Genomic DNA, 12,838 nt, shown 5'->3' on the forward strand with positions numbered 1-12,838 from the left:
GCATTATTGACATGTTTTATGGGTACCCTGCATATTTTAGCAAATAACGTTTGCTTTACAGCTGTATTACTTCCAAAATGAGTGTCATTATTTTACATTTTTCCCTTTTTTTAAATCAATGGGGAGTAATATTTGGTATGGGCACCATACATTAGTTTTATGCCATGTTACTCCTCAAACAATTACCCTGATTTTTGGAGCCTGTCTAAACAAAAAACGTTGTGGACCTTTGTTGCTATTTTTCAGAATTCTGCCTTCATTTCTCTCAAAAAAAAAAGCTGAGCCAGGGATTGGTTGTTATAGGCAGCAGACTGTAATTTTTATTTATTTTTTATCCATAGGTTATGTGCACACTTAGTATGACACTCATTTTAGACCTTGGAAAACTTCAGTTCTTGCAGGTAGAATGAGGTTCAAAACTTTCAGAAATGTTTTTGGACCTTTTTTAAATGGAACCAGCAAGACTGTGAAGTTAATTCTTCTTCCTTACTTTGTCCCAAAGAAGTAGAAATTGTTTTACCAAAACCTTTGAGTGATTCCAGACAACAGGGCAAATTAAGCCTAAACCTGTCTGGTATTTGACTTGGTGGGAATGACGTATGCCCATTTGGAATTTAAAGTCTTTCTGGTCCAAATTGCTGTTTGTAACTGTCAGCTTGTTGCCCTCCATGGGAATAGCGCACCTGCCAATGTTTGCTGTGAACACTCGTCACAAAATGGGGCTTTTCTATGTTTAATCTTTTTTGCTCTCTTATCTGTATTATTTGGGCTGTTACTTAGTCATCCAGAAGACTAGGGTTGAGGAGTAACTTTGAAGGTTTATTCATGGGGAAAGTAGCAGTTTATTTACTGCATTGACCTTTCTCTTTCGAAGGCTTAAACATTCCCAAAGCTTGTATGTATCTGATATGACACATGTATGGGACCAAAGTGTTCAGGCCAAGGGTAACAACAGCATTCCTGTTCCTAACTGCCCTAATATACATCTGCGGGCAAAAAAGACCAGTGGGTTAAAATTTGAGATAATTCAAGAAAATGTTATGGTATTTCTACTGTACTTTGTTTCTTGTAATATCACATGATGTCAGAGGTATTCCAATAAAGACTCCTAAATGAGTCCAACATGTCATAATGGTAACCTTGCTGGTAGTCTGGGTAACAAGGCCACCAGAGATGTTGACAGCAGCTGGGGCCAAGCCTTGAATGAATTTTTAGATGAATGCATTTAAATGGCCACCTCCCAATTAAATCAGTGACTATGGCCACATTCACATGTTCAAGAATTAGGTGCAGAATCCGTGCCTACGTGCTGATTGAATCTGCTAGCATTCCACAGTTAATGGGGCTAATTCACATGTGAATCCACTGGAACATCCATTGCGAAAACTAGAGCCATTTAAAAAAAAAAAAAATCCATATCGGATGTATATAGCCAAAGAGTTCCATTACTTTTTGGAACTAGATGCGGTTTTTGTGCCCTTTTGCTTTAGAAGAATTGACCAACAGACTTTTTTTTTATATATATATATATATATATATATATATATATATATATATATATATATATATATATATATATATATATTTTTTTTTTTTTTTGAACTTGCTGGTCTTCTATCCATTAGACCCACCACCTTTTTGTGACTCTTCTGGCTGGAATGATCTAGGACTGCAGATGAGACACAGGATGGACCCACCTTAAGCTGCCAATTCCTCCTTGTCCCCTTGCCTACTGTAAGGTTTTTACAATCTCTGGTCTGGATGCATCAGGCAGCAGTACACATTTAGTCTGTCTCTGAGTGTCACATTTTACACTAACTAAATTACAGCTCTGCCCAGAATGTTATTTTCTCAATTAGATTGTCTGTCTGCTGCCAACGTGACTGGAGCCCCGGTGTCTTGGTGGAAAAAAAAAAAGCACCAAGACGTCAGACGACCAATCCTAACCTGTTACTATTCTGTTCACACCGCGTATAGGATGTGTTTATTTATGGATATAATAAATAATCTAAAAATCTGAGATTGTGGTAATGCTACAAACTGCAATTTGTCGCGCTTGTAAATTCCCTTCAGATTTTGTTACCATAGTAGAGATCAACTGGAATAAAAACAGATCCAGCTATGTACAGTGTATTCGGGTAACCCTAGCTACTTGCTATATATAATCTTTAGATATTTCTTTAAAGCTGCTGCTTTATAGCTTTTTTCCTCCTGTATTCATTTCATCCAGCTAAAGGCAATCCTATTTTGCTGTCGTCAGATGGGTAAAGCACAGGGAGGAATGTAGAGGAAGTAGTCCCATCCTGTGTCGTGTCATCAGGCCTATCAAACTTCTCATCTCAGAACATCTCTTCTGAGATGCTCATTGTGGCAGCTGTGCCTTCTAGAATTTTCTGAATAAGATGATGTCCACAATGTCGAACCAGGTTCTTGTTGTCAAAGGGCCTTCATGGAACCTGTGGAGAGAGGTGCCAATTTTGGTTGACTCATCCCATAATATAAAACTCATTTGGCTGTGTTCACACGACTGAATTTCAGAGCGGAATCCAGCTGAAGAATTCTGCTCGGAAATTCCATTGCAACAGAGTCCCATTGCTTTCAATGAGATTTAGTTGCACGGTGCACATGGCGTAATTTCAGTTTCGGTCTCCACTGAAATAATCAAAATATCAGTTATTTCGGCAAAATCCACTTGGAAATGCATTGCCGTCTATGGAGACGTTGCATTTCCGAGTGGTCCTAGCACTGGCAGAACATGCTATTTGTGGAATGTCTGTAAAAATTCTGCGGTGTGAACATAGCCTAAGGGTGCCCCTTATCTGGAAAGGATTACCCAGGCCATGTGTCACTCAGACCTTGTGTTATCTTCCACTTTTTCAATGCTTTCCTGCAATGTAGCTAAAGGATTAAAGCGCCCCTCCCCCTCTGTCAAATATACGGTAATCATTCTTCACTAAAACAGCCACTTCTGTCCAAACATTTCCCATGCATTCACGTAATCCACAAATGGAATTGTGACGACTCTTGTCTGACGTCCGTATGCCCAAACAGGGCTTATCGAGAAGGTTGAATGGAGTACCCCCTTTCATTTGTGTCCCCTGATACAAGTTCACTTGCATTTTCATGAAAGCCTGACATCCTGTTTGTCTTTGTGAGTGCCAAGTCTTTTTTGGCATTAGCTGCTTATGTTAACTAAACTTAGTGCTGCTCTTTTTTAATGTAGGCCCAATTTATTTTTGTGTGCTGTTTTTGTACCAAATAGGCCAAAAGCTAATTCACGAATAAAGCCAGTTTTATTTAGACACTGATACTCTTGACCATGGATGGTAAATCTTTACGGGGGAGGGAAGATGGGAAGTGGAATAGTCTGAGAATGCAAGGATGAGGTATATAGTCTGTATCCTGTTCATGGTGTTGTCTAGGAAATGCCTTTTTAAAATGCCAAAATAATTCAGCTACATGAATTCTCTGCTTTACTACAGGAAGAAAACTTGGAGAAGGGGAAAAAATATTGACAATCTCCTAAACAAGAATAAAACTGGAAAGATTTATTAACCTGTGCAGTGGAAAAGTTGACCATAGCAACCAGTCAGATTGCCGTTTTCATTTTTTTTTTTAGAGGCCTTTTTTCAAAATGAAAGAAGTAACTGGATTGGTTGCTATGGGCAACTGGTCAACTTTTCCTCCGCACAGGTTTTAATCTTCCAGTTTTAAAAATTTCTGTTCAGTCAGGTTTGTATGGGTTCAGAAAAAGGCTATTTTGGAAAAAATAAAATAAACCTGAATTAGGGGACCGGGGAAGGATTAACCCCTTCACGACGAGCGACGTACATGTACGGCACCGCGAAGTGTCACTTGGCGCGCGGCGACGTACATGTACGTCGCGGGGTTCCGGGAGCGCCGCGTCACCGGTAGCGGTGATCGGACCGGGATCACTGCTGTTATCTAACAGCAGGCATCCCGGCACATCGCCAAGGGGGGTCCTGAGACCCCCCCCATGACCGCGATGCGCGCAAATCGCAGGTCAATTCAGACCTGCGATCTGCGCGATTCCGGGTCATACGGGTCACTGGTGACCCGGAAAATAAGAGGGATCGTAGGTGTCCGAGACACCCTAGATCCCCCTAAAGGGATAGGAGTTTGGTGGCAGGGTTGCCACCCCTCCTATCCCTGCTATTGGTCGGCCGAGCGACCGACCGATAGCAGACCGGGGGAGGGGGGGTTAAAGTTCGGTTCCCCCGCTTTGCCCACCTATCGGTGTCCGGGCAAAACGGGGGAACCGTCCAGGGAGGGTCGGCGCCGAAGGTCCCTACCTGGATCCCGGATCGCGATCCTCCATGCGGGGATCCCCCAGGTGCGGCGGCGGCGGCTTCCGGGTCCTGCTAGGTGAGTTGTTGCCTAGCAACATCCGGAGGGCCACAGTTTACAGTGGTCTCTAAACCGTGGCCCTCCAGATGTTGCAAAACTACAACTCCCAGCATGCCCAGACAGCTGTTTGCTGTGTGGGCATGCTGGGACTTGTAGTTTTGCAATATTTAGAGGGGTTCAGGTTGTAGATCACTAAGTGGTCTCAAACTGTAGCCCTCCAGATGTTGCAAAACTACAACTCCTCAGCATGCCCAGACAGCAGTTTGCTGGCTGGGCATGCTGAGAGTTGTAGTTTTGCAACATCTGGAGGGCTACAGTTTGAGACCACTTAGTGATCTACAACCTGAACCCCTCTAAATATTGCAAAACTACAACTCCAAGCATTCAGGAACAGCATAAGGCTGTCTTGGCATGCTGGGAGTTGTACTTGCGTGCCTCCAGCCATTGCATAACTACATCTCCCAGCATGCCCTTCCGCAATCAGTACATGCTGGGAGTTGCAGTTTTGCAACAGCTGGAGGCACACTGGTTGGAAAATACTGAGTTAGGTCATAGAACCTAACTCAAGGTTTTCCAGCCAGTGTGCCTCCAGCTGTTGCAAAACTACAACTCCCAGCATGCATGGTCTGTCAGTGCATGCTGGGAGTTGTAGTTTTGACCCCCCTCCCGTGTGAATGTACAGGCTACATTCACACTGGCGGCAGATTACAGTGAGTTCCCCGCTGCAAATTTGAGATGCGGCAAATTTTCCGCCGCAGCTCAAACTCCTAGCGGGAGACTCAGTGTAATCTGCCGCCAGTGTGAATGTAACCTAAAAACACTACACTACACTAACATAAAATAAAGAGTAAAACACTACATATACACATGTACACTGCCCCCCCACCCCCCACCCCCCTTCTCCAATAAAAATTAAAAACGTATTGTACGGCAGTGTTTCTAAGATGGAGCCTCCAGCTGTTGCAAAACAAAAACTCCCAGCATTTCTGGACAGCAATTGACTGTCCAAGCATGCTGGGAGTTTAGCAACAGCTGGAGGAGCCCTGTTTGGGAATCACTGGCGTAGAATACCCCTATGTCCACCCCTATGCAAGTCCCTAATTCAGGCCTCAAATGCACATGGCGCTCTCACTTTGGAGCCCTGTCGTATTTCAAGGCAACAGAATAGGGTCACATATGGGGTATCGCCGTACTCAGGAGAAATTGCCTAACAAATTTTGGGGGGCTTTTTCTCCTTTTACCCCTTATGAAAAGGAACAGTTGGGGTCTACACCAGCATGTTAGTGTAAAAAAATAAAAAAAATTACACTAACATGCTGGTGTTGCCCTATACTTTTCATTTTCACAAGAGGTAAAAGGGAAAAACGCCCCCCAAAATTTGTAACACAATTTCTCCCGAGTACGGAGATACCCCATATGTGGGCGCAAAGTGCTCTGGGGGCGCACAACAAGGCCCAGAAGGGAGAGTGCCCCATGTACATTTGAGGTGATTTGCACAGAGGTGGCTGATTGTTACAGCAGTTCTGACAAACGCAAAAAAAAAAAACACACCCACATGTGACCCCATTTCGGAAACTACACCCCTCACGAAATGTAATGAGGAGTGCAGTGAGAATTTACACCCCACAGGTGTCTGACGGATCTTTGGAACAGTGGTCCGTGAAAATGAAAAATTTTGCACAGCCCACTGTTCCAAAGATCTGTCAGACACCAGTGGGGGGTAAATGCTCACTGTACCCCTCATTACATTCTGGGACTAGTGAGGGGTCTAGTTTCCAAAATGGTATGCCATGTGGGGGTTATTTTGCTGTTCTGGCACCATAGGGGCTTCCTAAATGCGACATGCCCCCCGAGCAAAATTTGCTCTCAAAAAGCCAAATATGACGCCTTCCCTTCTGAGCATTGTAGTTCGCCCGTAGTGCACTTCAGGTCCACTTATGGGGTACCTCCATACTCAGAAGAGATGGGGTTACAAATTTTGGGGGGTCTTTTCTGCTATTAACCCTTGCAAAAATGTGAAATTTGGGGGGAAACCCACATTTTAGTGAATTTTTTTTTTTTTTTTTTTTTTACATATGCAAAAGTCGTGAAACACCTGTGGGGTATTAAGGCTAACTTTATCCCTTGTTACGTTCCTCAAGGGGTCTAGTTTCCAAAATGGTATGCCATGTTTTTTTTTTTTTTTTGCTGTTCTGGCACCATAGGGGCTTCCTAAAGGTGACATGCCCCCCAAAAACAATTTCAGAAAAACGTACTCTCTAAAATCCCCTTGTCGCTCCTTCGCTTCTGAGCCCTCTACTGCGCCCGCCGAACACTTTACATAGACATATGAGGTATGTGCTTACTCGAGAGAAATTGGGCTACAAATGTAGGAATACATTTTCTCCTTTTACCCCTTGTAAAAATTCAAAAATTGGGTCTACAAGAACATGCGAGTGTAAAAAATGAAGATTTTGAATTTTCTCGTTCACTTTGCTGCTTTTCCTGTGAAACACCTAAAGGGTTAAAACATTTACTGAATGTCATTTTGAATACTTTTGGGGGTGTAGTTTTTATAATGGGGTCATTTGTGGGGTATTTCTAATATGAAGACCCTTCAAATCCACTTCAAACCTGAACTGGTCCCTGAAAAATTGCGAGTTTGAAAATTTTGTGAAAAATTGGAAAATTGCTGCTGAACTTTGAAGCCCTCTGGTGTCTTCCAAAAGTAAAAACTCGTCAATTTTATGATGGAAATATAAAGTAGACATATTGTATATGTGAATCCCAAAAAAAAAAAATTGGAATATCCATTTTCCTTACAAGCAGAGAGCTTCAAAGTTAGAAAAATGAAAATTTTTTAATTTTTTCATCAAATTTTGGAATTTTTCACCAAGAAAGGATGCAAGTTACCACAAAATTTTACCACTAAGTTAAAGTAGAATATGTCACGAAAAAACAATCTCCGAATCAGATTGATAACAGAAAGCATTCCAGAGTTATTAATGTTTAAAGTGACAGTGGTCAGATTTGCAAAAAAGGGCTTCGTCCTAGAGGTGAAAATGGGCTCCGTCCTTAAGGGGTTAAAGTAAGGAAGTGAGGACCACATTGTGAAGAGTTAACGGGACAGCACCTGAACGCTTAAGAGAGGATAAGAGTGAAGGGGCAGCAACTGAAGGGTTAATGGGGGAGAAGAGAGGGGACAGAACCTAAAGGATTAACCTATGAGCCTTGCTGCAGTGGAGAAGCAGCAGTACACAGACCTTAGTGATGGCCGTCCTCCTTGCACCAAGAACATCTTTCACTGCACAGGATGAAGAATGGAGCTTGTGGCTGGAAAGGGGGGCTTCTGCGATATTGGGACCTTGGGCTTCTTGTCACAATCAGTAATATTGATTAATCCTTGCAGCCCTAGTCCCGGTCACCCAGGTCCTAGTGACCCAATCTCAAGTACATTTGCCACTTCTTTATTTTCAAACATTATGACACCTGCGTATATATCCATCAGGGCCCTATAGCAGCCTCTATGGCATGTATGCCCTTGGGTCAGCTCCAGTTACTTGGATGGTGCTAAGCTGCAATATCAGACCTAACACAAATGTTGGCCAAATGTTTACTGTAAGGTTATGTTGACTGTCAAATGCATAGCCTGAGGGCAGCTGGATAGGTGTGTATACCAGATCAAATCTGCTTGGCGATGTGTGTGTGGTCTTCACTCCAGTCTACCTCTATTGATATCACATTTGTTGCAGTTCATTTAAGCTTGTACAGTTTGTTCAGTTATCTAATCCAGGTGTCAAGGATAGAACTCCCTGAATAACTTATTTTCTTTTCTCTCATAGACGAGTCTCTTCTTATTGATCGAATTCCTTATGCTGGAGTCATCAACCCGGACGACCAGTGGACACCCTTGGTTTTAAATGGCCATGTTGCCCACTTTGATGTTAAAATTAGAGTCAAATGTGACGAAAATTACTATGGAGTTATGTGTAACAAGCTGTGCCGCCCCAGGGATGATTTTGTTGGCCATTACACCTGTGACCACAATGGAAATAAAGCCTGTATGGAAGGCTGGATGGGGGAGGAATGTAAGCAAGGTGAGTTTCTGTCCTGATTGTTCTTATTGGGGATGACCCCCCCCCCCCCCCCAATCAATATGTCCTATTAGAGTGGGGTTCCAAATGAACCTTGGGGCCTGCACTCTGAAATTGGTCGACTTTGAGAAAGCAAGTTTAAACTAATGTATAATTCCATGACATGTGCATGTTTCGAATGTTTTAGAGGATGTAGTTGCATAAATGTTTGACAGCCAGACTGTAATTTAGACATTTGTCTAATAGATGTGTATTTTTACAGCAATATGCAAGCAGGGATGTGACTTACTCCATGGTGGATGTTCTGTTCCTGGAGAATGCAAGTAAGTTATGTAGTTGTGTGTGGTTGTTTGTGTGTGTTTTTTTTTTTTTTTTTTTTTTTTAAAGCTTTATTTCCAATAGAGGTATATGCACTTGGGTTTAGTTTTCATCTCTTCAAATGTATTATAGTATCTGTTGTACATTATGGAAAAATGACAGCTTCAAAATTCATGTATTAGCTTTTTAGACTTCTTGTTTGTATTGGACATTGCTCTTTTTTTTGTCTAGGATGTGCTAAGACTATGATTCATACTTTGTTTTGCCAGTCTTCTAATTGCATCCTATCCCCCTGATATGGATTCCTGGAGCATTGCCACTTTTTGTTTATCAGATATAACGTCAAAATTGAATGAGAATGAGAAGGACTGGCATAGTTCACCTTGTTCTTGTCATGCTAGTTTTATTTTAATGTTTATATATTAAGGACAAGAGTCGCGCTGTTACCCTAAAGAACCCCTTTAATGTAAGCCACTTACTAATGCTGTCTGATATGTAGATGCCCCGATATGCTGCTATGGAAACTGGTTGTGTAATTTTGCTTGCACTGTATACTCCCTAGATCAATGAGGTTTTCTATTGTGATCATGCCTGCCCTCTCAGCTATCATACTGCCCAGAATACAAAATGTCACTGATCATATGACACATTCTCCTCTGAATGCAATGCTCCTGGAACAGAACCTCACAAAGGGAGCCCTGCTCCAGGAATGCCCCAAAAGCCAACTTTTACAAAGTATATGCAAAGCAGCACTCATGCCACACCTTTTCCAGTTACCTTTTTCTTTAAAGTATGTGTTTCTCTGCAACTAGAAGTCTTGGAATATGAATGGGAATGTATGCCAAGCCAGCAATCTCTCCAGAAGGAAAGGGTACCCATTTGCAGGCAGCAGTTTCAGGGTTATTGCCCCTCTTCAGGACAAGGCAGGGTGCTAGGTGGCTGTTGAGAGGCCCTGTCATTGTGGTATCAAAGGGGTAATGTTCTTACCGTACTTGTTGAAGGCGCCATAAAGACAAGTGGAGACGTATAGGCCATTTATGCTCCATTATGAATTCTGGAAAGAAAGTATATTCAAAGCAGCTCTTTTCATGACCCTTTCCTCAAGAGGAAACAATACCCCTTTGGTCCCACAATCTCTGGCCTTTAACCCCCCCCCCCCCCCCCCTTTAATTCTTCTTAAAGAGCATAAACATTTTCTTTCTGTATAGTCACAGACTCATAACCTTGATATTAAGGATCAACATTCAATATTTTCTAGGACACAATTTACCAAAACAATGATTGTCCTTTTGGGTCATCTGCTTCAAGTGTTCAAGTAGTTGACCAACATTGTCTTCAAAGAAATCTTATCTAGAGTCGGGCCCTGTGGAGTCTAAATCCTACAATTGTGCACAGTATTAGTTAACGTAGCTTTGATGATTCTATTGATTTCTTTCCCCCCCTCCTCCCATAACCTGATTAACATCTGGCCCATAGCAGCCACAAGTGCAGTGTTGGCCGGCTTTATCTTGCCTCTCCATAGCTGGAATCTGTTTATTAACTGTGGTCTGATGAAGGGAGTGTATTACTGCGTCTCCTTAATCTTCTGCTTGAAGATACTTGTGTTTGTGTAATCGCTCAATGATCATTGTTTAACACAACCTGATTGTTTAATGCAGTGATCTAAGCATAGAATGTCTCAATTATATATATATATATATATATATATGTGTGTGTGTGTGTGTATTTTTTTTTTATTTTTTCCTGGTTTACTACTTTGCTTTTACAATTTTTTTTTTTTTACTTTTGTTGCACATTTTATATGTAAACATTTACAGTTGATTTGAAAAATGTATTCTCCTGGTAGATTTGACTTCATGTGTTACATAGTGGCCTTTCAGACATTTGATCATTGCACGCATAGTGTTAGCACTTTTAGTTACAAATCTGCTGATATACAGCTGTGTCTATTAAAGGGGTACTCCGGTGGAAAACTTTATTTATTTATTTTTTAATCAACTGGTGCCAGAAAATTAAACAATTTTATAAGTACTGGAAGGATTAAGATTTTTTAATAGAAGAAAATTTACAAACTACTAAATACTACAGATGAAGTTCTTTTCTTTTTGGGACGCAGTGCTCTCTGCTGACATCACCACAGTGCTCTCTGCTGACATCTCTGTCCATTTTAGGAACTGTCCAGAGAAGCATATGTTTTCTATGGGGATTTCCTCCTACTCTGGACAGTTTTTAAAATGGACCGATATGTCAACCGAGAGCACTGTGGTCATGATGTCAGCAGAGAGCTCTGTGTTCCAAAAAATAATTTCCTCTGTAGTATTCAGCAGCTAATATGTACTGGAAGGATTAATATTTTTTTAATAGAAGTAATTTACAAATCTGTTTAACTTTCTAGCACCAGTTGATAAAAAATAAATAATAATAATAATTACCTCCAGAGTACCACTTTAAGGTGTTTTGTAACATACCTTTCAAATCTGTATTAGGCTGGGTTCACACTACGATTTGTAACTACGGTTCCCGTATACGGCTGGTAGGAGGGGGGCAGGGCTTAATCGCAGCGGCCGCACTCAACCGAACCGTATTTAATGCATGTCTATGAGCCAACTGGAGTGAACCGCAGCCTCCAGTCAGCTGCTTTTTCGGCCATATGCGGTTTCCAGACTATAGGCAAAAACACGGTCAACCAGGTTTTTGCCTGCGGTCAGGAAACCCCATACGGCCGAAAACGCAGCCGACCGGAGGCTGCGGTTCACTCCGGTCGTCTCGTAGACATGCATTAAATACGGTTCCTGAATACGGCTCAGTGCGGGCACCACGAATAAGCCCCGCCCCCCTCCTCCCAGCCGTATACGGGAACCGTAGTTACAAATCGTATGGTGAACCCAGCCTTAGTCAGGTTGCCAGTGTCCCAGCACGTAGTAAAATACATTTTCATCAATCCTCTTCCTAATAAAAAAAAAAAATTTCTGTTCAGCTGTTTTTGGAAGTTTATGAACACATATATGGCCTCCAGCCCCTACCTTTTACCTTGTCTTCTGTGAGCTTTGAGCTGCAAGTATGTTAGCTATGTAACTCTATGGTAACACGTCATTCAGGAATCAGGCGAAGCCGGATGTTGACCCCTATGGGGGAAATGGTGAATTAAATTTTTATGGTACATAGAGAGGCCATCAATATCTCATGTATACATACATATTTTTTCCTTCTTGTCATATTCTAGATAAGAAAATCCAAAGAACACATTGTGTTTTAATCCTCAGAACCCTATTCTGCTCCATTTCCTTCCCTTGTTTCAGTACCTTCCTTGTATTCAAGGTGCCAGCTGGTTCCAAGGATGCAATGTAAAGAATGACTTTGTACCCCCGTGAAATTCCATCTCGCAGCCTCTTCCTCTCGGCTGCAAGGTCGACGTAGTCTACATCTAACAATTGCTTTTGGTGCAGACGTAGAGGTTTGGAGCCTGATAAGGTTACCAGACTACACAAAAGATATTTGTTTGTTTCCTATGTATTTTATAATTTATTAATGTACTTTGACAAAAGTAATTTTAGTCACAATTACAACCAGTAATGGCTGCCATTGGATTTCTTAAACAGAAAGTTGTCCTATTTTATTTAGACCTTTTTTTTATTGACCTTTTGAATATAAATTATACTGTACATATGCGCTGTGCGCTCCCTCCCCCTTTATTTTCCTTCTCTATGGTGTCACAGTAGATCTTGTTGTTCTGGCTTTGTATTCAATAGTTGTGTTGTATTTTGCTTTAGATGCTACACAAACTGTTGTGGATTTTATTAATTTTTTTTATTGGATATTGTTTGTTTTATTACAAAGTCATGGATGTCTCTGAACCCAAGTCAACAATGCACCCAAAAATTAGCATCTAGAACCCTTCTTCTCACAGGTCACTATAAGGCTATTTTCACACATAGTTAAAAAGAAAAGGCATTTTTTTTTTCAAGCCATAAGCTCCAGAAAAGTGTCCATATAACATTTATTTGTACTTATGAATGGTTTTAGCATGATCTCAAAGTCTACAGTATTTGGCTCACTAGTGCGTTACTTTAAGAATACCG

General features: G+C 41.5%; 1 protein-coding gene across 4 annotated transcripts in view; it reads left to right on the top strand.

The window, feature by feature from the left end:
- Positions 1-12,838, top strand: part of JAG2 (jagged canonical Notch ligand 2) — a 96,391-nt gene that overhangs the window by 47,322 nt on the left and 36,231 nt on the right. For all 4 annotated transcript variants that reach the window (XM_056545577.1, XM_056545580.1, XM_056545579.1 and 1 more), the window contains exons 4-5: positions 8,190-8,444; positions 8,704-8,764. In XM_056545577.1, coding sequence (XP_056401552.1) covers positions 8,190-8,444; positions 8,704-8,764 — 316 coding nt within the window. The remainder of the gene's footprint in view (positions 1-8,189; positions 8,445-8,703; positions 8,765-12,838) is intronic.

Source organism: Hyla sarda, chromosome 11 (genome assembly GCF_029499605.1).
Source record: "Hyla sarda isolate aHylSar1 chromosome 11, aHylSar1.hap1, whole genome shotgun sequence".
In the NCBI taxonomy this organism is placed as follows: domain Eukaryota; kingdom Metazoa; phylum Chordata; class Amphibia; order Anura; family Hylidae; genus Hyla; species Hyla sarda.